The sequence below is a fragment of the Equus quagga genome, chromosome 1, assembly GCF_021613505.1.
Source record: "Equus quagga isolate Etosha38 chromosome 1, UCLA_HA_Equagga_1.0, whole genome shotgun sequence".
NCBI lineage: Eukaryota > Metazoa > Chordata > Mammalia > Perissodactyla > Equidae > Equus > Equus quagga.
The window spans coordinates 33,468,350-33,493,715 of record NC_060267.1 but is presented as its reverse complement, the minus strand read 5'-3'; the positions used below and the strand labels follow the sequence as shown (position 1 = coordinate 33,493,715).

Sequence of the window (25,366 nt, the reverse complement as noted above, 5' to 3'; positions counted from 1 at the left end):
AGAGAGATAGTCACTAATATAAAATACCAAAACCAATTATTATCATTTCTGTTAATAGTAAATAAAATTTTATTTGACTTTCTTGCTACAATGGTAAACATAGATACATGGAATCATACATCCAATTCAATTAAAAATAGGAAAAGAATGACTGGAATTCAATCATTAACTTTGCCTGCTCTGAAATCCTTCTTAAATGAAGGTAAAATTAATCAGCGTCAATACTAAACAAGAAAATACGTAAGAAGGAGGTTTTGTCAGCCTCAAAGCACTCTACAATTGTTAGATATCATAATTAATACATTTAATGGGAATGAACAAATGTAATAAATATGTTAAATAGTGTCAGTGTGATGAGATTTCTTACCAGGCTTGTCATTAGCTTAAAAGAAGTAAAATTAGATCAAGAGCATTCCAGAACAGCTACACAGTGATTAGGAACAAAAAGTGCAAGAAGTTAAACCAATAAGCACAATTAGATATTTGTCACTTCACTTCCATTATGCAACATACCTGCAAAATCTCAATAATCTTGAGTTTGGTGTCCATCACAGTCACATCCTCGTGCTCTGTGGGGCTCCCTTGCTTGCTGGGGTGGATGCTGGGCTGAACATCAGGCACACTCATGGGGAAGATAGAACCTCTACTGAGCACCATCTGGGTCATCATCTCCCCCACTCCATGGATGGTTCTCATGACATTGTTTCCTGGCATGAGAAAAGTCCCTCAGTCAACACACACAACACCTGAAGAAACAGCTATACTATCCAGTTGGTCACAACCAGACTGAAAACATGATAGGAAAAGTATTAAAGCTAGGAAAAAATAGTATCAGCACCGCTCTGGCTCTTTCCTTGCAGGTAAAGTTAAGATACTGCAGACATATTTCAAAATGGCGGATTTTAAAAACAAAAGTTTACTTTTCTCAGAAAATGCTTTCAAATGACATGCCAAGGGTGAGTTGTTAACTCTAATGACATCCAAATCAGGTCCTTATAGAACACAGTAAGTCCTAGCAATTATCACACCAGTAGGCTCTAACTTCTATAATAATGCAAAATGAAGGTTACTAATCTCTACAATAAAGTGAACTGCGAGGATACAGAGATTACATAAAAACATTTAAATGGTGACTAATGTCCTAATCTTACCCTCAAACCAAGGATTTTTTAGCTTTGCTTTTATAACGCTTATGAAAAGAGTTTGTGAGAAGGATTGTTACGACTTGATTTTAAGAAAAAGAAAGTCTTTTGTGGAGAAAAACCACATAACAACCAACACACTTCCCATTCCTTCATCCAGTTTGAATAGAAAACCATTATTCAAAATCCACAGAAAGCAATTAAGTTTGAGGTAATTACGCAAAGAAATTAGGGACAAACATGATCATTTTCAATGAGGCATCCTCCTCTTCTATGTCTTCTCTTGAGTTTGGCTTCTCATCATCTGTCCTCTAACAAAATTGCCGATGTACTCATTCCCTACACTGACCACGAGTTGCTGTACCAGTGGATCCTCCTGACACTGCCACAATTTACATTCTCCAGCCTGACTGTTATTTCTCACTTCTAAATTCCTACAACAAGCAAAAGATTCAAAAGAACAATTGTCTACTTTCCTTTCAGAACAGTGGTCTCTGCTTCGTGGGTGTTCATGGAGCTTTGCCTCAAACAAAGGCCTAGGAATCTGGCAAAGAATTTTCCTTTCCCGAAGTGTCTCAGGGTGTAAACCAAGAGAAAGGGAAATAGAAATAAGATGGGATGAGACAAAACTCTCAGTTCTAAGTGAAGAATATAAACTGTGGGAATACCTACAGGATTGAAAGACAAACAAAGAAAAGGAAAATATTTAAAAGATGACTCAAGAGCATCTTCATGGTCCTGTGCACAGACCACAACTACCACCAAGCCATTGGTAACCACTACTATATGTACATTGCGAAAGGTAAAATGCCTTTTAAAATTCATTATCTCATCCCTACGTGAAATTAGCATACATAAAAGAGGGTAGTACTCAAATAGTACATTCTTGAGTAGGCAGAGGAGAAAACATTTTTTCTAGAGTGGCGTCTTCCAGGCAGAAATTAATTGGGGTTTTCATCCTGAGAGTCTAGGACCTTTTATTACACTGCTGCTTGCATAATCCAAAAAAAAGGGGATAAGAAAAAAATATATACAAAAAGTAATTTCCAAGCCTGGACAAAGTCGAGACAAAGGATTTGAGAGCACCCCATTTTCTATCAGAATAACCTTGAGGCAGAATGCTTCATTGTCTGTAGTTCTCAAACAACCATAGCAGTTGAGTATTTCCAAATCCTTGCACTGTTTGCTACATGGACATCTGGTTGTTGGCAATAGTTTTGGGTCATCAGTGTTCAACCAGTATATTTATCGGAGTCTTGATTCGAGTATGTATATGTGTTAGCCTCCAAGAGATGCTTTCTCACCACTAACACAGAACAGGCTCCTTTGTTATTCTTACTCTTGATTCACACAGAAATCCTTGGCACCCACAGTGTCTGCGTCTTATTTAGATTTGCATGGAAAATAATCATTTAATCCAAATGATTATTACACAGAAAGTTAGCCCAGACAATTCTTTTCCCCAAATATAGGTCCTGTCACCAAGAAACTAAAATGGAGAGGCCAGAACCATAATAATACGTAACACATGTTGTCAATGACATGACAGGGTTCATTTCAGTTGTACCACATCCTTAGATGCCTGTGGTACGTGGTCGCCACAAAACTCCCCTACATCTCCATGTATGGCCAACTCAGAGGTCTCAAATTAAGAGATGCTGTATTTTCTGGAATTGCTTGGTCGTGATGAGAAGTGCTTAACTTGTGAATTATTACACTTTGAAATACATAAGTCAAAGGCCACATAAATCACAGATATGCCAGGCTCTCAGTATCCACTTTTCCACAGAAAAATTTCTAATTCTAGACTTTATATAAGTCAGAGGGAATCAGTCCTCAACATTACAAAAGAAGAAATCTTACTATTCCTCTTCTCAACCATAATTAGTTAATACTACTAAAAAGGATTCAGTGAAAAGCCTACTGTATTATAATATAAACCCTCTGGACAAATTAACCCCTAGAAATTCAGCTTTTCTATGTCTTTTATGTTAACCCAGCAACCAGAATTTGGATTTATGTATAAAGTATACTGAGACGCTTTAAAAAAAGGGGAGTCATTTTTGTTAAGTAGAAGTGTGAAGGAAGGAATTGCTTAGAAACAAAAGCAAATGGACTGTTCAGGTTCTTTCATTACATGACTGTAGAGATATTTTTACTAATCCTAATTCCCTCAAGAGAAAGTAAGACAGGTATACTAAATGCATTCTCGGAAAGGTGACTTGGAATGGAGTGGGAATACATTGCTTTTTCTCTTTGATGGTTTCCATGAGCCAAGCTTCATAACCTATTCCAGAGAAGTGGAAAGCAGTAAGAAATTTACATAACACTAAATTTGTGCTGACCATAATTTAATTTTTCCCTATTCAAAAGTCATTTCAAACATGGGTTCAACAATTAACAGTTATATGGATTTATAGAAGGTGTGAGAGATTTAATAGACTCTTACTTGACTGAAATTTATTTTACGTCCATTAGTGTTTTCTTTTCTTTAAAGTCATCTTTATCTGTTATCTCTATGAGAAATACTTTTCTCCTATGAATACATAAGAATAAAGACAATAATTTGAATTTTCCAGTTGTTTAGATTTCAGATAAATAGACATTTCTAAAACCTTCTGAGCACTTATAAGACATGAGAGACGTACTTGATTAGAAAAGTACTGTGAATAATTGTTCACAGCAATTCACGTGTTCTGTGACTACTAAAGGCAGCTCAACGTTATATAGTAATACAGGCCAAAAGATGGATAATCCAAAAACCATCCTTGTTTCCCTGAAACATATTTTTATAGTTGGATTTGAATAAATGCATCTGCTGTTATAATAATTCATTTAAAACAGAAAAGACATGACTCAGGAAGTCTTCCTATTTCCCATCCCTGCTCCTTATAAACCTCTGCTTGCTGGAAAACGCCTACACTCTCCAGAACTAGAGCAGTTTTCTATTTCAGACATTCTCTGGAGCAGCGCTTCCTCCCAGCGTTTGAAGGTCTGGGTTATAGAAGGACTTTTCTGTATGCAAAGAAAACAAAAACATTAACATACGATCCAAGCCTCAGTGAAGCTAATGATATAAGCAGAGTGATGGCTAACAGTTACCAACCTGGATTAAATGGAAGATCAAGATTTAACACCCTATGAAGACAAGAGATGACCAGCTCTCCCACTTCCAAGTTAGATCACAGTATTTTGGATAGCTACATATCCAGTCCACATCAGGCTTTTACTCCATCCATGTGCTGGACCTGGAGGGAACTTTCTATTCCTCTGCCTGGAGATCTCTTACCCAGAGGGTCACTTGGCTTGCTGCCTCACTCCTTTCTAATTACTGGTGCAACGTCACCTCCTCGGACCTTTTCTGGCCACCCTCTCTAAAGAAGGACTGCCATCACTCTGGATCTATGCTCCTGCTTTACATTTCAGGCATGGCATTAGCACCATATCACATCATAGTTATATTTGTTTATGTGTTTATTGTATGTCCCCTCATAACAAACAAACAAGCAAAAGAACATGAGCTCCATGAAGACAGTGATTCTGCCTGGTGTACTGCTCTATCTCCAACAGCTGGAATAGTGCCTGACACACAGTAGCCATTCAATAAATGTTAGATTAATGCATGAAGAAAAGAAAAAAAGATTGAATGAACAAATGAATTATTAAATATAAGAATAACTTTTTTATAAGGCTCATATAAAAAAGTGGGTATCATTACATTACAGGTACATACTCCACCTTTTAGCAAGATGAGTTTTTGCTTGTTTTCCTTTAAACTTTTCTAATTTTCTACTTTTTTTCAAAAAGCATATACAATTTCACGTTACTTAAAAACAAGAAAAGAAAAATTAATAAAATAGATACCAATGAGATAAGGGAAATCATAGAATCTGCCTTTATCAAGGGCATATCACATCCCATGTAGTCTGCGAGGCCATATATACCCTTCATGGCAGGGGAGGGAGCTGGGGGACCCATCACACTGGACACAGCCAGAAAGCGGCAGATCTCAGATTCAGGTCAACTGATGTCAACGTGCATCTTTTTCCCCACACCATGTTGCTTCACTAATAGACCATCACCTTACAAGTTTCCAAAGATTTTAAACTAGAACACAGACAACCTAGCAAATGCAGAAAGAAAATATTCTAACTAAAAATGTGTACTGCAAACGTGGAATTACTTATTAATCACATAAGGAATTTCTCACCTTATTCTCAAGTGATCTTATCCAACCATTTCTTATTATATAATAGGCCACACACTACTTATGGCACTTTGTTTACATCACACAACTTAATTTTAAGAGCAGCCCTTGTTCAGAAAGTATTTATTAAGTACCTAATGGTCATCTGGCTCTCTATTAGAGACCTCAGAGGTGGCAGGATACAAAAGAAGTAGAAGAATTTACAATATGGCTGGGAAAACATAAAACATGTCCCCCCAAAATTTAAGAACAAATACAAAGCAGAAGAGATGATAATAGTACAGCATGGGCAGTATATAAAACTGCTTAGGAAATTTTTTTTAATTGGGAAAGTTATCTTAGGGTGAGGAGAATGAAGGGCAGCTTCACCAAAGAGATACAACTTTGAACTAGACTTTGAATGGAATGAAGGATTTATATTAGAGTAGTGTGATCTTTTTCAAGTCACTTCACCATCCAATGTTCAGAATCTTAATCCTAATAAAATACATCCCAATTTCTTGTGAGAATAAAATTACATAATATGTGCAAAAAGGTCATGAAGAATAAAAAGTACCATAAAATGATAAGGTATTAATTCAAAATGAAAAGTGGAGAACATGTGGCTGCTTTCACTACACCTCTGAAAAACAACTCTTCTCCATTTCATCATGTTCTATTATAGTGGTTACCACCTTACTAATGAATGTGTGGTTCCATCACATAATCATAGCTTATAATCTCTTACACTGTGGCATGATTGACACACAACACCGCCTCTAAAAGGAGAAGTCCTTCAGAAGAGTGGTTTATAAAGAATACTTAATGGACAAATAAACACTCACTGAATACAGTGTGTTGATAATCCATTTTCAGATTCCAAGTTTCTAAGAGCTTAGAAATAGAACAAAGCAAAATCTATTAAAAAATATTACTAAAATATAGTAATGTTATTATCCATCTTTTTTGAATATCAAGTAGACTGCTTAGAAGAAAATTATTTCCCATCCCACACCCTAAAGAAGTGCTGTTCAAAGGATGAACTGAAAAAGCAATTCATACAAAACAGCGGTTGAGTTCTACATCTTATTTTGGATTTCATCACTGTCAAATCCTGACAGTCATTTCAATATTCCAAACCTCAAGATTTTAATTTGCAAAACTGATCTTTAATTCTTAACAGTTAATAGTCCAAGCAATAAATGAATTTCCATACTATTTCTATAATTGAGATGTAATTTAAATACAGTGAAATGCACAGATCTTACATGAAAGATTTCAGTAGTTTTGACAAGGAAGGGTATACACCCATATAAACCACAGGTCATCCAGATACTGAACATCTCCGTTACCCCAGAAAACCTCCTTTGTGCCCTTTCCCAGTTAATCCTCTCTACACTCTCCCTCACCAGCACCACCAAAAGCAACCACTCTAATGATTTATCATACCATAGGTATATACACTGAAGATGGTACAGTTTCATAGGTATGATTTTAGTTTAAGGATTATAGCCAAAGAGTACTAGTAAACCAATCACTGTTAAAGCACAGAAAGGCCTCTAGTTCTTTACTACTCTGTTGTTGCCTTGAGCAGGTAAGTATTTTTGTCAGTGATTCGTGAAGTCAGAGATAGCATGTTTCTCAAGTGCAATGATAACATGAAACAAAGAAGGATAACTAACATAGAGAATAACTCCATCAAATCCCAAACTACATTAAGAGGCTGAAAAGCAACGAGTTAAATCCAACGCGGTAAAATCAAAATATAAAATGCCCTGCACTCAGGTCCAAATAAAATCAACTTAAGTATATGATGGGGGAAATGTGATGGAACAGAGCACAAATTAGAACTTTAGTTGTGTTCAAGTTCAGTAGGAATCAATATGTCATCATTACCAAAAACACTCATTTTCATCTAGATGGCATTACAAAAGTAAAGTGTTCAGAATGAATGAGAAAATAATTGTCCTTGCCTCTGTGCTGGTCAGACCAGTGATCAATGATATTTGAATCATAAGAGGAACTGCAGATGACTACACAGAGAAGAGGAGACACTTAGGTGACACAATGGCCATTTTCAAACAGAGAAAGACTGACATGTGGAAGTGATGTCAGATTTCAACGTGGCTCCAGAAAACAAAAGTAGGCTGCTCGTTGGAAGTTAGAGGGAAGTATATTTAGGATAACATAACAAAAAAGACCTAAAAGTTGGAGATGTTGGAAATAGAAAGATCTGCCTTTTGCAGCAATAAAATCTTGGTCACTCAGGTGTTCAAGGAGATCACAGATGACCATCTGTAATGGGTTTTATACGAAGATCTGAACTTCATATATTGTGTAGATGATTTCTACAGCCCCTTTATAGGCTAACATTCTATAAATCTATGTTTGGGTTCCAATATCCAATAATGTGCTTTACTGTAGGTCACTGGTGGACTCTCTTGACCAGCAATTGTGAGAACTGGGGAACCTATCTCAGTGTATTCAGACTTTGAGGCATCAGATTCTGAGGCTCAAACAGTATTTATAATTAAAGGAAATAATTGGAGTAGAGAGAAGGTGAGGAAAACATGGTCCTCTTTAGTCGTTCTCAGTATTTGTGAAGTCATCCTAGGTAATGATTCTGCCCTAGTAACTCAATGTGGTAATGTTAGTAGCTCTTCCTAGACGCCAGGAATCATTCATACCTAGTTCCTCCTAGGTAACTCTCCAAGTTTCAGAGTCCCCTTAGAGCTTAAAGATAACATGAAACAAGAATAAATTCCACACCAAATTGTGGAAGGTGCTTCACCCACTGTATGGCTGATGCCTTTGGGAAACCAAAACCCAAAAACTACAGATGATGCCTTTGTTTCTGACACATGCCACAGAAACACAGACAAACCTAGATTCAGAGTTTTCTGCCTCTACTGAGTCAAATCAATTACAAAGTATAACAAAAATAATTTTATGAATTATAACTTTATGTGAATAACCCAGGACTGAGAGAACTATAAAGAAGTAATAGAGTTACTTTGTGACTTAGTGTAATATAAATTATGCATGCATCATCTCATTAAATCCTGAAATTTATTAACCTACACAGTTAACAAATGCATATTTGAATCATATTACTTCTATTAAGATGGTGCACCAGAGATCACTGAAAAGGTATAGTATTAATCACTAAAATTGTTAAAATAAAATTGCAGGAACAAAATACCAGCAAGCATTTTAACATAAACTGGCATCTCCATTCATCGGAAGTTTGGAAAGCCAAACTATAAGTTCCTAAGTAATAAAAGAAAAACAATCATATATTTGGAATGTCATGGTCTAGAAAAATATTTTTATGATTCAAATGCATACATATTTATATAAAACATGCAATTTACATACATTCATCAAATGCATTTTACTCAATAGATATTTCTGAAAGCCAAGTATGTATCTAATAGTATATTAGGCAAGGTATGAGTCAGGTATAAAACCAGAAAGAGAATCTATTTTCATAGCTTTTCTCCTCACTTTGATTCTCTCAGTCAATAAACTTGAATTTTTATTATTGAATTATCTAGGTAGTAACTCTAAGAGTCACAGAGCCTTTTGTAAGTCTACTAGGAAAAACATAAAAAATAACTACAAAATTAACAAAAGAAGACACAAAAATATATTTGGAATATTAAGGGCTCTAAATATTTTTCTCTTTCAAATGCATGCATATTTATATAAGGCATGTCACTTACATTCACCCTAATGGAAAGCAAGTTATAAAAGTATATATGAGATACAGAAGTAGCTCATAAAAAAGTGGCTACGAGGACAAAATTGTTCAGTATTACAGGGAGAACAGCAAGAAACAGAGCTAGAGGCTTATAATACATACTATGAAGACTCTTGGTCACCAACTTAAGGAACTGCGTTGTTATTCTCTAGAGTTGATGAGAACTAGTAAAAGAAGCAGAGTATGATTTAGAAGGATCCTTATGTTGGAACGTGGAGAAAGAGCTAAAAACAGAGTCAGGGAGATCAGGCAGAAATCTATTGCAAGGAGTGAAGAAGAACATTCAGCTTCAAGAGATATTTAAGTGGTGAAACTTTTAAGACTTGTGATTGAAACTTTGTTTCTAAGACAAGCCAAATAACCATTCATGAAGGGGTGATTCTTTGTTAAAAAAAATTGGGGGTGGGGGGAGGGGCCTGCCCGGTGGCCCAGCGTTGGGTTCACATGTTCCCTTCAGCGACCTGGGTTCACCGGTTCAGATGCCAGGCTCTGACCTCCGCTCTCCTTGGCAAGCCATGCTGTGGTAGGCGTCCCACAGATAATGTAGAAGATGGACACAGATGTTGGCTCAGGGCTGAGCTTCCTCAAAAAAAGAAATTTTTTTTTTATCTGACTTGTAAAATCACTTCAAGTTAAATCAAAACTTTTTAGTAAACACCTACTGTTTTGCACTAACTCTTCTTGGGAAATATTTAAAAAGTAGAAAATAGGTCCCTGGAGATGAGGAAGTCATATACATAGAATGCAGTATGATAACGGCAGAAAGAATATCGACTGTAGGGCTGTAGGTATTTTGGTAAAGAAGTAGAGAAAAAGAAAAGAAACCTGAATTCAAAATTTGGCTCAGCAACTACAAGCTGCATGGTCTTAGGCAAAGTATTTAATCTTCCTAAGAGGTTGTTTTCTGGGCAAAATAGTAACCATAATACCTCACTTGCTGGATTGTGATAAGGATTAATGATGAAAATATGCAAAAGATAGATCTAGAGGTGTGCTAGGTATTGAATGTGAATAATAGATACATTTCATATCGTATTCTTTTGCCAAATGTGTGGCCTGGTGCATGTTTAGAAACTCAGTCTGAAGTAGACATATTACATAATTATGCTCTGCCTATTTTTATATATGTATTTGACTTTAAAAAGGAACATGATCTAGTGTAGATCATGTGTTTGAGACCTTGATATAGAAAGAGAAGATCATGCCCAGAGTTGGGGGGAAAAGTCTTCTTAGGCACCATTGACAACTAAGAGAAAACTTGACAGTTACGTAGGGATCTCTTCTAAAACTTATAAAAGCTTAAGCATAAAAAAATAAATAATAGTGTAAAAGACATTAAACATCAAGCCAGAAAGGACTTAGAGGTGCAGACAGCAAAGCACAAAGCTGGTGGGAGAACCAGACTAAGATGATCAGAACATCACAGAAATGTTCCTTAACATCTGAAGAAGAGGATTCCAGAAAAGACCTGCTGCCCAAAACCTGTTTCTGATGCCAGTGATTCTGGGGCATTTGGAAGTAGGTAGCTTCTAGAATTTTTTTTTTCACATATAGAACTTTGTTATGCATTCAAATGTTTTAAAGTCATTTCTATTTTTCTCCCTAGTCTCTATTTCCTATGAGATCTTAAGCTTTGTTTACAGTTTTTTCAATCATGGTATTTTTCTGGAAGTTCCCTATGGTGGATGCTGCAAACTTCCCTCTGGTGGATGCTGCGATGGCCCTGCTCAGATTCTCTTTCACAAATGAAGGATTTTTGCCTCAGTTGCTGGGAGTGCTACTTGGATGACAGCCCTCAAATGTCAGTCCCCTGTGGGGATTGACTAGTCTGCTGAGTGTGCAGACTTGTCTGCAGTCTTGCCTCAAGCAAGGCCACTCACCCACTCCAGGGCAGCCCGGGGGACATAAAGGTTCAGCCCCCTCACCCAATGGGAGACAACTCTGAAGGGACAGCTCCACTTCAGATGCTTCCACGAAGATTGCATCCCAACCCAATTTCTCCCTTTGCCCATTCCTGCTCCTTTCCCTACCATTCCACTGGTGTTGGTCCTAAGAGCTCTCCCTAACAAACTTCCTTTGTGCTAACCTGTCTCAGAGTCTGTTTCCCAGGGAACTGAACCTGGAATAAGTAATTCTAGAGCTGCTGGAAGATTGTCGTCATTGTTATTTAAAAATCAATGGAAGAGGTCACCCGGTAGCATAGCGGTTAAGTTCACATGTTCTGCTTCAGCAGCCCAGGATTCACCAGTTCGGATCCCGGGTGCAGACCTACGCACCACTTGTCAAACCATGCTGTGCCAGGCGTCCCACATATAAAGTGGAGGAAGATGGGAACGGATGTTAGCTCAGGGCCAGTCTTCCTCAGCAAAAAGAGGAGGATTGGTGGCCGATGTTAGCTCAGCGCTAATCTTCCTCAAAAAAAAAAAGAAAAAATCAGTGGAAGAATCTCAAGGCATTATGAAAAGAACATGCTCCTCTGACACAGCACACACATATACTAAGGGACAAGAGAAAACCTATCACTGTGGATAGGATTGCACACATGTCCTTGCCTCTTCTTTGAGTCCAAAGCTTCCTTTGCTAGAAGTATCTGTTTTGGATAGCGAGAAGGTGCAGGCAGAAGGGAAGAGCATATGGGAAGTAGGTAGGTGTGAGGAGTAAGACATATAGTGAAGACAAGACAGTTCTGCCTGAAGCAAAGGGACATCTCTGAAAGCAGAGATGAGAGAGGACAGAGAGAAGAATACGGCCATCTAAAGGAGAATGTGGAGAGGCAAAATGGTGGTGGGAAAAATTAAGTCCAGAAATCAATGAACAAGATTTTCAAATGATGACTGCTAATTGTGGGTCTTCCCCTTGCAAGTAAACCTTGCCAACACTTCTGAACACTGTGGACGCCACTGCATTCTTAAATCCTTCACAGAGACCCGAAAAGAGCTCAGTCAGACAAAAAATTCAAAGATGAAGGAACACCACAGAGAGTTCTTAAAATGAAGCTGCCTTGTACCTTCCGTACTTGCTCTTCAGTTATGGTCCCTGTACCAAAGCTTGTTTCTGTTCTTTCTTATCCCACACCTCCACAACACCTCCTCAGAGCCCCACCTTGCATCCAGGTAAGTCCTTGCTTGCTTGCTTGCTTGCTTGCTTGCTTTTTTTGTGACATTCGATGTTTTATTTTAAGTGAACCAAGGCTTCTGGTTTCAAGGCATTCTAGCTGATGTCTTTCCAATGAGCAATCTTAGCTATTAACCAGGAGATATGCTTCATGGATATTTGTTAAAAGGAGTGAGTTGCAACACACATATTAAAAAGGATGCCAAGAGCGAATAAAAATTACATACTAATCTTTGAAGAATCACAGTTTTGAACTGAAAGAGACTGTAAAGATCACATTTAGACTAACCTCCTAATTTCACAGAGGAAGAAACTATTTTCTGGCAGACTTTTGGCCTGCAAATATTTTCTTCCTTTCCCACCCATGTAACAATATTAAAAAATGTCTCTGCTCCACCTCCCATCTCAATTTCCCTTCTCCTTTTTAATAGCAACTATGCTGCCAGAAAAAGCATTTCAAGGTGGATCATGTGAAATCTCTGCCAGGGCAAAAAAAAAAAAATTAAAGAAGCAGCTGATTCTTTGCCACTGGATGGAGAGTTAGCATGCCCTTACTCTCTTCCCCAAACCTTCTGGGGTAAGGGGTGCTCCTGGATATACATATATCCAAAGTGCCTCTCACTACCCTCCCTGCTTCTCTCTTCCCTATAAGGGTTGGGCCCACAGGGTTATAAGTCATCCCGTGCAGCTGGAATCTTTTTAGGGCAGAAAGATAATTTCAGGCTGTCAGGGTTACCTCTACCTTATTCTCTAAGACCAAAGGCACTTCAGCTCCTAACCTGGAACCTCTAAGGAAAGGAAATCCTAAAAGTAAGTGGAAGTTTCTATTGACTTTTTTTTAACTGATTTCCCATTTTCAACATTATAACATATAGGCCAACGAAAGTGATTATCTGATTACCGACTATAACCAGGCCCACATTTCTGGAGTTGGATGGAAACACCTAAGAATCTGGAGCTGTGAAAAAGCAAAATGATAGAAGATAAAAAGAAACTAGTCAGCTCTTGTTTGGTCTTTTGCTAGTTTTCCGATATATTGCCTTTTCAAATTGCGGTGAGTTTAAGGGCAGGGAGACAGTTGTGAAAAGAAATGATCGTGGTGGCCTAGACACCCTAACTAGGCCTAAATGTTACTCAGTGGTTATGATTTTACAGCGCCATGTCAGAGGGTTAAATTTGAACCCCAGTTCCATTCCAACGACAAACAGATAAGTGGAAGAATATTGTTGGGATAACTAAATAATGAATTAGACCCAAACCATTTCTATACTCCGTTCAAATGGAGATGATACTCTCACCATCCAGAGTTCCCATGTTATTTTGCTCGTTAGAGGAATGTGTAAGTAGTATTCACATTTGTCCCCGACGATTTAAATGACTCTCCAGGACAACAAAATATATCCACCTGCTGTAAAAAGTGATCTTATTTAGTAGTAGTATCAATCCTTGGATTACAAATCCTTCAGCAAGCATAAAGAGAAAAAAAGTATCATTTTTTAAATGGAATGCACTTTCGAGAGTATATTGAAAATATCCAGTTTTTCCGCCAGCGTATGCATTTACTTTTAACTTCTATACACAACAAAGAAGGGCACTGCTTGACATAATCCTTCGACCCGAAAGATCAATTACACTGAATGGTGCCTGTGCATTTTTAAATCACTGAGAGCAAATGATGGGTATTAGGCAAAGCAAATTGAGTCAACAACATAGCCTGCTGAGAGGGAATACATTTGTTTAAAAACAATATTGCTTTTCTTAAGCAAGTACATAGCCAATGAAAGGTACTGGACTGATAGTTCTGAAGATTAGGATCTTCTGTTTCACTACAGCACAGGACAGGGCCATGCCAGCTCCCTGTGTCTCCCTGGGAAAATGCCTGGATCATTTTCTTAATGGACTGCCTCTAGGGCACAAAAATGAAAAGCTGCTTCTGAGCCTAGCAATTTCTGCTGAGCATGCCGACTGAAAGCCACTGTGATGGGGAGCAGTCACAGCCCGGGAGCTAGACTCAGCCCCTCAACCAGCTCTAGGATGAGGACAACTCACAGGGACACGGAGGTGAGCTGCACCATCACCAAGGACCCAGAAAAGGAAAACTTCGGCAACAGCCACTTTCCAAGCCAGCCATCCCCATCGCCTCAGATGCTAATCACTGACATCTAAACCCACAGGATTTCCCAGAAAGATAAATGAATGCTGTGTGGGCACACCCCATTTGAGGCAGGCGCCACGGAGGCCGCACGAAATGGAACTCCGGGAACAGAAGCCTTTTCCTTCCAGACACACCTCTTCTTCCGGCTCCTTGGGTCTGACCTGCCAAACAACTAGCAAACACATTTCTCTGAATGTCCAACCCCAACTGTGCTGGAGCAGAATTAGTAAGTGGTAAGTAGATCAGAAGGATAACAAAAGACCCGGTTCTATAGCACAAAATTTCCCAGACGTGGTATAAGAAAAGAAAACTGTTATCACTGACTTAAAGGGACTGGTTTGTCTAGCAACAATGCTTACAGAATTACTCCCTATTTTTTAAAAATATGCCTTACAAATGACTTCCAATTGAAAATAAAGTTTCACTAAAATAAGGAAAGAGAATCAAAAATCACGTGAATATAAAAAAGCCAAGATGATGATACACTGGGTATTGTAATGGGGCAACATGCTATGACTCCTATGAGTTGTCCTTTAAAAGAAATGTTCTTTTTTTTCACCAGGTACTTTCCGTAATCTGGGATTTCCTCTCTGGCATCAACCTCTGTCTCACCCTGTACCACAGGAATTTTTCCCAGGCCTGACAATCCTGTCTCCACATTTGGAGATTCCAGAAATGTGTTCTCTCTTGCTTCTTTTGTTAAGAATTTATAGAGTCTCACAGAACTTTTGTTAGGAATTTATAGTTTAACAGAACTCAGCTATACTAACACACCTCCTAGTAGAATTGTAAGGTAATCCTTTAAGTCTGAAGTGTTGTCTTACATAAAATAAATCATTTTCCTACTTGGCTAATTATTTAAGTTACTAACTTTCTCATTTTGAAATACTTTCAAATTTATGGGAAGAGTTGCAAGAGAGTACAAAGAACTCATTCCATAATACCTTCTGCCCAGATTTATTAGATTCACAAATTCTGCCACATTTGTGCCCTCTCTCACTCTCTCTTTACATATATATATTATATCTTTCTTGTACTATTTGAGAATTAGTTCTAAACATCATGACCTTTTAACTCTCAATTCTTCAGCATATATTTGCCAAAAACAAGCACCTTGTCTTACATAACCACAATATAATTATAAAATTCAGGAAGTCTAACTGACATAATACTACAACCTAATATAAAATTCATATTCCAATTTCACCAACTGTGCCAATAATGTCTTCTGCAGGTAACATTTTTTCTGATCCCAAATAATGTATCTAATTGTCATGTTTCTTTAATCTCCTTTAATCTGGAATAGTTTCTCAATCTTTCTTTATCTCTCATGGAACTGAAATTTTTGAAAAGTTCAAGCCAGTTGTTCTATAAAATATCCCACAATTCGTACTTGTCTGATAATTCCTCATGATTAGTGGGAGATCATGAATACAAAATAGGTGAAGTTGTGTCCTCAGTGCATCACATTTAGAGGCATATAACATTGCTTTGTCCCAATTTTTTTTTAATTTTAAACTCTGTATTTTGTTTACTCAGCATAAAGAATATCTATTAAAATGATCCCCTCCATAAGTCTAAACTTAAAAAGTATTATGAAACAAAATTCTAACTTCAACAACAATTTTTCTAAAATATTAGATCATTGGACTAATAAATAATCTAAGTGGTACAAAGGATAGGAAGACTAATTTCTTACACTTTAATTCTTAGCAATGCCACTAACTTACAAATGGATCTTAGGCAAGTTATTATCTCCCTGAATACGCTTTTCTATATTGGTACTTTAAAAGAAAACTTTTGACAGAACAATCTGAAATCCATGCATAATTCCATTACATTCGCATTATTGGCAAATTTATGGAAAATAATGTATCCCTGTAAGGCACATTCTTTTCTATTTTATATGATATAAATAAAGCCACATATTCACTTTTTCAAATGCACCTCAAGGTAACATTGACAAAACATATAGCACCTTCCTTTTTTGTCTTGCAGGTTATAGATATGCTCCAAAGAAATCTAGATTGGAGTATTTCACTATAAAAGCATTGTTCTTCCAAACGTTTGCAAGTTAATAACATTAAATAAACATTTAATGTTAGTAAAAGCAAAAAGGATTCCCTGAGAAGGACTTTTAGAGTTGAGAGGAATGAAGAAAGCCCACTATAACTTCTTTCAGAGGTATTATCTATAGTATAACTACAATTGTTATCAAATCATGCTGAACAACAAAGTATATTTTCTCACAGTTTACATCATGTACCCAATCACAGGAATGTATAAAAAAATAATTTACCCTCTGATTTGCAGATATCAAGAGAAGTGATCTGAAAACTATGGTCCTTAAGTTCAAATTAGCTTCAACACATCAAGAACTAGAATAGAGATTTCTTGGGTATTTACTACTATATAGGGGGATAAGCATATCCTTTCAGATTCCAAAAATCTAGCCAAAATCCACAAAGTAGGAAAATGCATTTCCCCAAATAAAGAGATGCTGCTCTACATGACATTCCACTCTCAAAAGGAAGAAATCTCTGAGTCTTGTTTCATGCAGTACATATATAAATATTTCCTATCAACACAACAAGAAGTTTCTTAGAGAAATGTAATTGGCTAATAAAAACTATCATGATTCATTGTTAACACTGGAGTAAAATTATGGTGTTCCATATTTTAATAATGGAGTAAAATTGCGTGTGTCATGGCTAAGGCCAAGTCACACTACATGGAAGGTAATCCTTCACACACAGAGTACCACTTAGCACAGAGTCCTTGATGAATATTAGCTATCTAGGAAGTGTATTTATAAAAGTCAACAAACAATTAAATTACTTAGCGTTACTTTTCCTTTGGCTTCCAAGACATCACATTCTCCTGGTGTTCCTCTTTACTCACCGGCTGCTCTGTCCTAATCTCTTTTGCTGGGTCCTTCTCCATCTCACGGCTCAATGTTGGAACATCCCAGGATTCAATCTTTAGACTTCATTTCTTTCCAATGAACAATCATTCCCTAAGTGATCTTATCCAGTCTGATATTTTGAAGGTCTCCCATGCACTGATTCTCACATTTATATTTCCTACCCTGAGAAAACACTAAGTTCACTCCCACATCCAACTATTCATAACATCTCCACTTAGATGCCTACTAGGCATTTGAAACCTAACAGGCCCAAACAGAAATCCTAATTTTCCCTCAACTCCACTCATCTGCTAGTCTTTCCCACCTCAATAAATACTACCACAATCACCCAGCTGCTGATTCAAAACCTAGGAACCTTTGGCTCTCTTCTTTCTTTCCCATTCCACATCCAAGTTCTATCAGTTAAGACTATAAAATTATAAATTCATCCCTTCTCACCACTTCTACCAGTACCATCCTATTTAAATACCATCATCCAATTCCTCAACAGCCTTCTAACTATGGTCTTCCCAACACTACACCCACACAGATATCCTCTGTTCTCCACTCAGCAGCCAAAGTCACCAGATCATATCAATCCCTTCTCAAATCTCTCCGAAGGTTGTCCGTCAAACTCAGAACAACATTCAAATTCAAAGGTCTGCACATCTCTACAATCCGGGATTCTCCGACCTTCTCTCCTACTCTTCTCCCCTTATCTCACTTTACCTCGGCCAAACGGCCTTCCTGCTGCTCCTCACACCTACCAAACTTATTCGGCCTCAGGACTGTCTTCCTTGATGCAGGTAGCTCTCTGCTCAAATGTCAGAGAGGTTGTTCAGTCCATCCCAGCCAAAAATAACTGCCCCTCTCTTACTTCATCATTCCCCACATTGTCCTACTTTATTTTTCTTCAACGTGTTTGCTAACGTTACAGTGTATATTCATTTGTTTAGTATCTGACCATCTCCTCCAACAAGGGGAGAGGCGGGGTTTTGTCTATTTATTTATTATCAATCCTCCTTGCAGCTAAGGACTTTGTTTATCTTGTCCAGTGTTTATTCCCAGTGACTAGAACAGTGTCTGGCATACAACAGTTGCTTACTGAACAAATTAATTAATCGTTCTCAGGTAGCTGAAAGAATGATTTAGGTATCGAGAGGTGACTGGAGTTCATGAGAAAATATGAGAATTATAAAAAATGTAAAAGAGTAAAAAAATGTGTCTTAGAGGATAAACATGGACAGGACGGTGAAGAGTGCAAACAAGACATCTGCAAATTTTCAGAGGAAGAAAATTCTGCTTTTTATGGTAAAAAACACTGTTTTTTATACTGTTTTTATAGTCGGAAGCAGACCATAAGCACTAAAATCAAACGTCAAGATCAACTTCTAACTTATTGAGAATGGTTTAGTTGAAAGTAAAGTGGACATTGTATAAGCATCATACCAGGAAGCATCTTTCCTTTCCTTTTTTCTCCACCTGCTCTCATAGTGCCTCCCTCTCCTCCTCTCCACTTTCTCTGAATGTATATTATATATAATAGTTTTACTAGGCTATGTCTTGGAGATTACCATTCTGCACAATTTCACCATGTAGAATTCAGGTGATCTTTTATTTACAGAACGTTTTCTTGGATTGTAATTTTAAATATCTTTCTGTTCCATTGTTTGGTTTTTCCTCTTCAGGGACTCCAATTATTCACATGATGGCTCTTCTTTGCCTTTTGTCTGTTTCAACCACTTTCTCTCCGACTTTTTTTTACCTGTTTCTTTATATCACTGACATTCTCATCATTGTTCTCACTTTTCTTAAATGTTGCTTCTTACACTTTCATTCAAAATCCGCTCTCCTTTTGATACCTCGTAATTAATATATAATTCTAAAAAAGAAATAAAGTCTACCATTTTATTCTATTTCTTTCCTGAGTCCAATCAACTTTCATTTCATTTCTCCCTGGCTTTTTGGTCCATTTCTAATCTTAGTTTTTGAATTTATGATTCAAGGTGTTTTTTATATCCCAAAGTTTATTTGAAGATATTTAATCCAGTTTAGAGTGTCATGTTACAATGTTACAATTTTCTTCTCTTTCATGGTTGCTTTTCAGAGAGGAATTTCCATCAACTGAAATGTTTTCATTCTCCATTCTGTTTTTATCTTATAGTCATTTCATATAGATGATGAGTTCATTTATCCATTTCTTGGACAAGGTTGACAATATGATCTTTAGATCAAGAGCACCCTCTCCTGTCAGAGTCATGAAGTGCAATTTCTTTACAGTTTGGGTTTTGGTGGGGGGCAACGCAAAAGGAATCATATTGCCTCCAATTTTTTGGTTTTCTTTGATCTTGTGGTATTCAGGATTTCCCCATCTTGCTTCTTTTTCCCTTCACCAACAAGACTCCAAAAGGTGCTCTCCCTTACTCTTAACCTTGTCATCGTAGAAGCATAGCTTTTCCACAACTGCCACCTGTGTACCTTTAAGTCCCTTCCTCTTTACTCAGTGCTCCCATCTATCTGGATTCTCTTTCAGTATTTTCACACTTAGGCTAGACTTTCTCTTTCTGAGTGTCACTTGCATACAATCCTTTCTTGTCTCTTCCATACATTTTTCCCAGATCCAGCTAACCATCCACAAAGGCTTACAGTAAGAACTTGTGAGACAGCTCTATTGAAAACTGATGTTACTTTCTTACTTAATAACTGAAGTTTTTACTGTCCTCTGTCTTCTACTTCTGCTGAAGGTGAGGGATTTCTCTGGTTTAATTTGCCTCTTTTGATCTGTACAGATTTTCGGAAGATGTAGAAGGAATGGAGATTTAGGCAGCAGCAATTAATTACTTCAGTTACCTGGAAATTCCTCATTTATAATTCTTAACCAGATATTCCTTCCTTATATCTGAAATTAGATTTCTGGTTTTACTTTTTTAATCCTGTAGTGGATACTGTAATGGATACATTGTGCTCCACTCACATCTCCTCTTTAGAGCTGAGGCACCTAGAGCCCCAGTTCCTGGGCATCATGGTTGCTGACTTCTCAGAGCTGTGCCTCTCACCAGGAGTGAACCTTGGCCAAAGGGAAGGGAACTGCCTTATCCAAGGCTACACACCCCTCCATGATGAAGTCCACAGCCAACGGTTGGCTGATGCAAGGATCCAAGGCTCATCCCCTTTGCCTTAATCTGTGACAATGCTGAAGGGCCATCCCAGCTCCAGAGCTCCCAGTACGATCAGCTGACATCTCAGTTCTAACTGCACTGTGGATCAGCTCCTCTGTCTACCCAGTGCTACCTTCCTCACTTCCTTACAGGTGTTTGTTCTGCATGCACTCTTTAATATACCTCACGCAAACAATTCTCTACCTCAGGGTATTTTCAGGTCATCCAACCTAAGAAAATCACCATCAAAAAATTTTTTAATTCAGTTATGAGACAGACACTGTTGTAAGTGCTTTGAATATACTGTATACATTCACTTAATTCTCACAAGGAAACTGTGAGGAAGATATTATTATTATCCTCTTCATATCTCAGATGAGAGAAGAAACTCTTAGGGGAGTTAAGCATCTCGCCTAAGGTAATAAGTAGTAAAGGCAGGATTTGAATACAGGCACTCTGACTTAAAAGCCAATTCTCTTATCCACTTCACTCTACTGCTGTCCACACTGGCTTTGCATTCACTGCTTCTCTGGTACGATCCTTAGAGTCCCCATTCTTTGCATTTTTCTATGCCCTGCTATGAAGGATAGCTAGCATATGACTCATAGGATGATGATCACAAATATTAAGGTGTTTTTATTTTTTTGACACATCATATCTTCACTAGTGGATTGGCCATAATGTTAGTTCCTAAAGATAAAACTCATTGATCTTACGAATTTGTCTTTCAAACTTTAGCTTTAAAAACAAAGAAGCATGGGGGCTGGCCCCGTGGCCGAGTGGTTAAGTTCGCGCACTCCGCTGCAGGTGGCCCAGTGTTTCGTTGGTTCGAATCCTGGGCGCGGACACGGCACTGCTCATCAAGCCACGCTGAGGCAGCGTCCCACATGCCACAACTAGAAGGACCCACAACGAAGAATATACAACTATGTACTGGGGGGCTTTGGGGAGAAAAAGGAAAAAAGTAAAATCTTTAAAAAAAAAAAAAAAAACAAAGAAGCATGTTTGTAAATCCAGCCTATTATTACCCAATCCTATCATAGGATTACTTTTTATTTGGACATACATGTTAGCAGGTACACATTAACAACCATTTCCCTATCGATTTGTTTCTTATCTTACCTCCAAGTAATACCAAAAAGATTATAACTTTCCTCAAAGATTCTTACCTCCATCTTGAAATTTGCTTAATCTTTCAAAATATGATGACATGGGGGCCTGTACAATATCTAGGATAGCCAGAAGTGTTCTTGTTAGCCTTAATAATTCACTGAAACTATAAAATCCAAAGTATATAAGATTCCGAGCCAAGTGGACCACCTTAATAAAAAAGGAAGGGGAGGATGGGAAAGAAAAGAAAAACATTAGGAACTGAAATTAATACTGACTTTTATTATTTAAATTAGTACAGCTATTTCTGAACTTTGTCATTTCTTAACACCTAGAAATTAAAATACCTGCAAAAGCAACCACTGAACTCTGATTTATTCAAATTTAGAATTAAATCCCACTAAGATTGGCTCATCCACCCCATCAGAGGGTCGTGTGACAAGAAGATGAGGTGTCTGGTCACTAGTCAGCAAAAAACCAAGAAGACAAGATTTTAAGTGCATTAAGGTGGTTAAAGAAGTTTACATTAGAATGATTTACTTTTTAACTAAATATTAATACTAACTAATATTATTAAAGTCAACAGGATACCACTTAATAAATGGTCACATTAATGAATTACTTTAATAAATGGATACTATTCATGAAATTTCTCCAGAAATATATGTCCCTATGCTGATTGTGGTCTTCTGGATACCATAGGACATACTAGGTGTGAGAGCCAGCTTCCAAAATGGCCCCCAATGTATGGTCTCCTTCCACAATGCACCACAGTTAGCCTGTGGGACCAGCAGAATACAGCAGAAGTGATGGCATGTCTATCCCAAGATTAGGTTATAGAAGACCACAACTTCCATCTTGGACTTTCTCCTTCTCAAATGTCTGCAGGGAAGCCTTTGCCATGCTGTAAGGACATTAAGGCAGCCTACAGAAAGGCCCCATGGCAAGAAAATGAGCTGTCTAGTCAACGGCCAGCAAGGAAGTACGGCCAGCAACAACCATGTGAGTGAGCTTACAAACAAATCATCTAGCCCCAGGTGATTGCAACCCCCATCAACAGGTGGATTACAACTTCCCAAGAAACCCTGAGCCAGAACCACCCAACTAAGCACTCTCAGATGCCTGACCCACAGAAACCGTGAGATAATAAATGCTTGTTGTTTTAAGCTGCTAAGTTTAGGGGTGATTTGTTACACACCAGTAGGCACCTAACATATCAGGTATCAAGTCCTGGTATCTTCTCTAGTCACTATAGCCCCAAAATGATATTATAACTAGAGGTATTTCAATTCAGTTTAATGAGGTTAAAAATATCACCTCTACAGAAATGAAAAAAATATATATCCAAACATAATATAAATATGCAAAAATGTCTTTGTTCATTAAATGCAATAAAGTTTACGCAAATGAATGAAACCCAAAAAACATGAAAGAAAAGAATATCTAACAGATAATTACAAATAAACTATTTTGTATCAGACATCAGGTATAATTAAAGCATCAAATCTATCTTTTAATCAATGGCAGAGGAAATCATACCTTCATGAACTAAAACTACCTAATTACCAAAACATCCTAAATATTAGAGGGGAAAAATCTTTGATGTTCAATGCATCAAATTTTAGACAGGGAAAATTGAATAACCTCACGAATGAATTGTTTTTTAAAAATACCTCAAATGTCAGTTTGTTTTTTTCTTTATCTCCAAAAGGAAAGGGCTGATTTACAACTTCTTTCAAGTATTCTTCGACAAATTCCATCGTCAGCGCAAATTTCCTCTTCATATCATTTCTGGACGAGTCTGTTATAGAATCATATCTAGAAAGACAGAAAGAACATAAAGCAAGTTAAATTGACGGTAATCATTTAAAAATAGGAAAATATACATACTCTAGCCTCCTGGCTATTTAAGCTTGGGTAAAATAATTAACCTTTCTAGATGTTGTGTCTTCAATTGTGAAATGGTGCTATTGCGAAATGAGTTGACACAGGTAAAGCACTTAAATGAGTCCACCATAATATTAAGCACTCAACAAATTGTTACTCCTATTATGAATATGATCTGTTTCACAGTTTCCAGAATGATGTTTCTATTATCAAGAGTTGTCTCCATTTTACTCTCCAAAAAAAGAGTGCAGTATCTTATTTGCATTTGGAAGATTAAGATACTGAGTTTGAACACAGAAATGCCTTTTCATATATTTCATTTCAAAAATTGAAGACTTTTGATTTTGAGTTCATCTGTTGAATTTAAAGCCCTGGAGGAATTTTTCCAAACATACTCATGAATTGTGATCTTTGTGGGGATTTCCGTCCAGAGCCTGGCATAGCGAACAGGCACCACAGATTCCTGGGGATCCCGGTCAACATGCATGTGGAGCATGAGGCGACAAAAAGATGCTCGGAGGTCAAACGGCAGGCTCTCATCCGACACACACCGCAGGATCAAATCAACAGAGAGCTGCGTTGAAATCTGGTTTATAGCCAGATACTGGCGATCCAAGCACATCCTTGCAAAGAGGTTTAGCTGGTACCTTGAAAATATTAAACATGTTACATTATTTGTCTTATCATGATAAAGTTCTTAAACATCACAATATGAATCAGTATCTACTTTTGTGATATCAATATTTCCAAGTGTATGTGATACTAGAGTCAAATTCTTTTGGTAGCAGGTTAAGTGATCAAATGACAACACACAAGTGAAACTGTCTCTATGCCCATTCAGTTAAAATTTCTGTTACTTGTTCCAGCAACATATGTCTGGTGGAGAGAGTCATTTTACAAATACACTAAGTATGAAGGCTATGAATAACAGCTCCCACAAAACCATCTCTCTCTGCCTTCCTCAGTCCCACTCAGCTCCAGACTCTAATATCTGCACTCTAAGTTTAGACCCACTCAGCTTCCAAGCTGTGAACTTGGGATCAATCCAATGTGATCAATCCAAATGGCTTCAGGACACTTGCATTCATCAGCCTCTGAGATCAAGAATCAGCCTTTGGCTTTGGAACAGCTGCCATAGCTATGGAAACCAGGGAGCGTGAGGCATTCTCTGCCTTGTTCAGATTCCAGTCATTTGTGCCCAACTTGGCCCAGGGCTTCTGCCTTGGGCTTAAATTCAAAGACACCAGCTAGGGTCTTTTTCCCAATATACAGAGCACTGGAAACTACCACTGGAACTTCTGCTGCTGTATGTCACCACTGAACTTTCATAAATACAGACACCAGTTTCTCTTAAGCCCTTGGTCTCCACATATTCATAAGCACTATACACATAACTACTGGCTAACTTTCTCTGAGGCCACTTTTGCAGCTGGATCAGCTTCCCCAGCCCTAGTTCCATTTCTCAACTCCATTACCTAACATCCCAAGATGTGTCTCATCTGTACCCACTCCAATCAATAACAGGAAAAAGTCCTTTGCTGCACAACAATTCCAAATTAGTGGAAAATCAGAAAATTGCAAGTGGTGTATGTAGAAAACACGGATAATTTTTTTTTTTTTTTTGAGGAAGATTAGCCCTGAGCTAACATCTGCCACCAATCCTCCTCTTTCTGCTGAGGAAGATTGGCCCTGAGCTAACATCTGTGCCCATCTTCCTCTACTTTATATATGGGACGCCTGCCACAGCACGGCTTAATAAGCAGTGCACAGGTCCACGCCCAGGATCCGAACTGGCAAAACCCAGGCCGCCAAAGCAGAGTGCGCAAACTTAACCGCTGTGCCACCAGGCCAGCCCCTAGATGTTAATTTTCATTTTGAATATTTTAAATAATTCTAAATACTTCAGCTACCCTAATTCTGACATGGCTTTTTAAATTTCCTCTTCA

The 25,366-nt window shown here is 37.7% G+C and overlaps 1 protein-coding gene across 2 annotated transcripts in view; it reads right to left on the bottom strand.

The window, feature by feature from the left end:
• The window catches only part of ITPR2 (inositol 1,4,5-trisphosphate receptor type 2), a 467,499-nt gene that overhangs the window by 292,447 nt on the left and 149,686 nt on the right, over positions 1-25,366 (bottom strand). For both annotated transcript variants that reach the window (XM_046685544.1, XM_046685537.1), the window contains exons 19-22: positions 23,816-24,067; positions 23,207-23,351; positions 21,593-21,743; positions 514-707 (exon numbers count right to left, since the gene is read on the bottom strand). In XM_046685544.1, the coding sequence (XP_046541500.1) occupies positions 514-707; positions 21,593-21,743; positions 23,207-23,351; positions 23,816-24,067 (742 nt within the window). The remainder of the gene's footprint in view (positions 1-513; positions 708-21,592; positions 21,744-23,206; positions 23,352-23,815; positions 24,068-25,366) is intronic.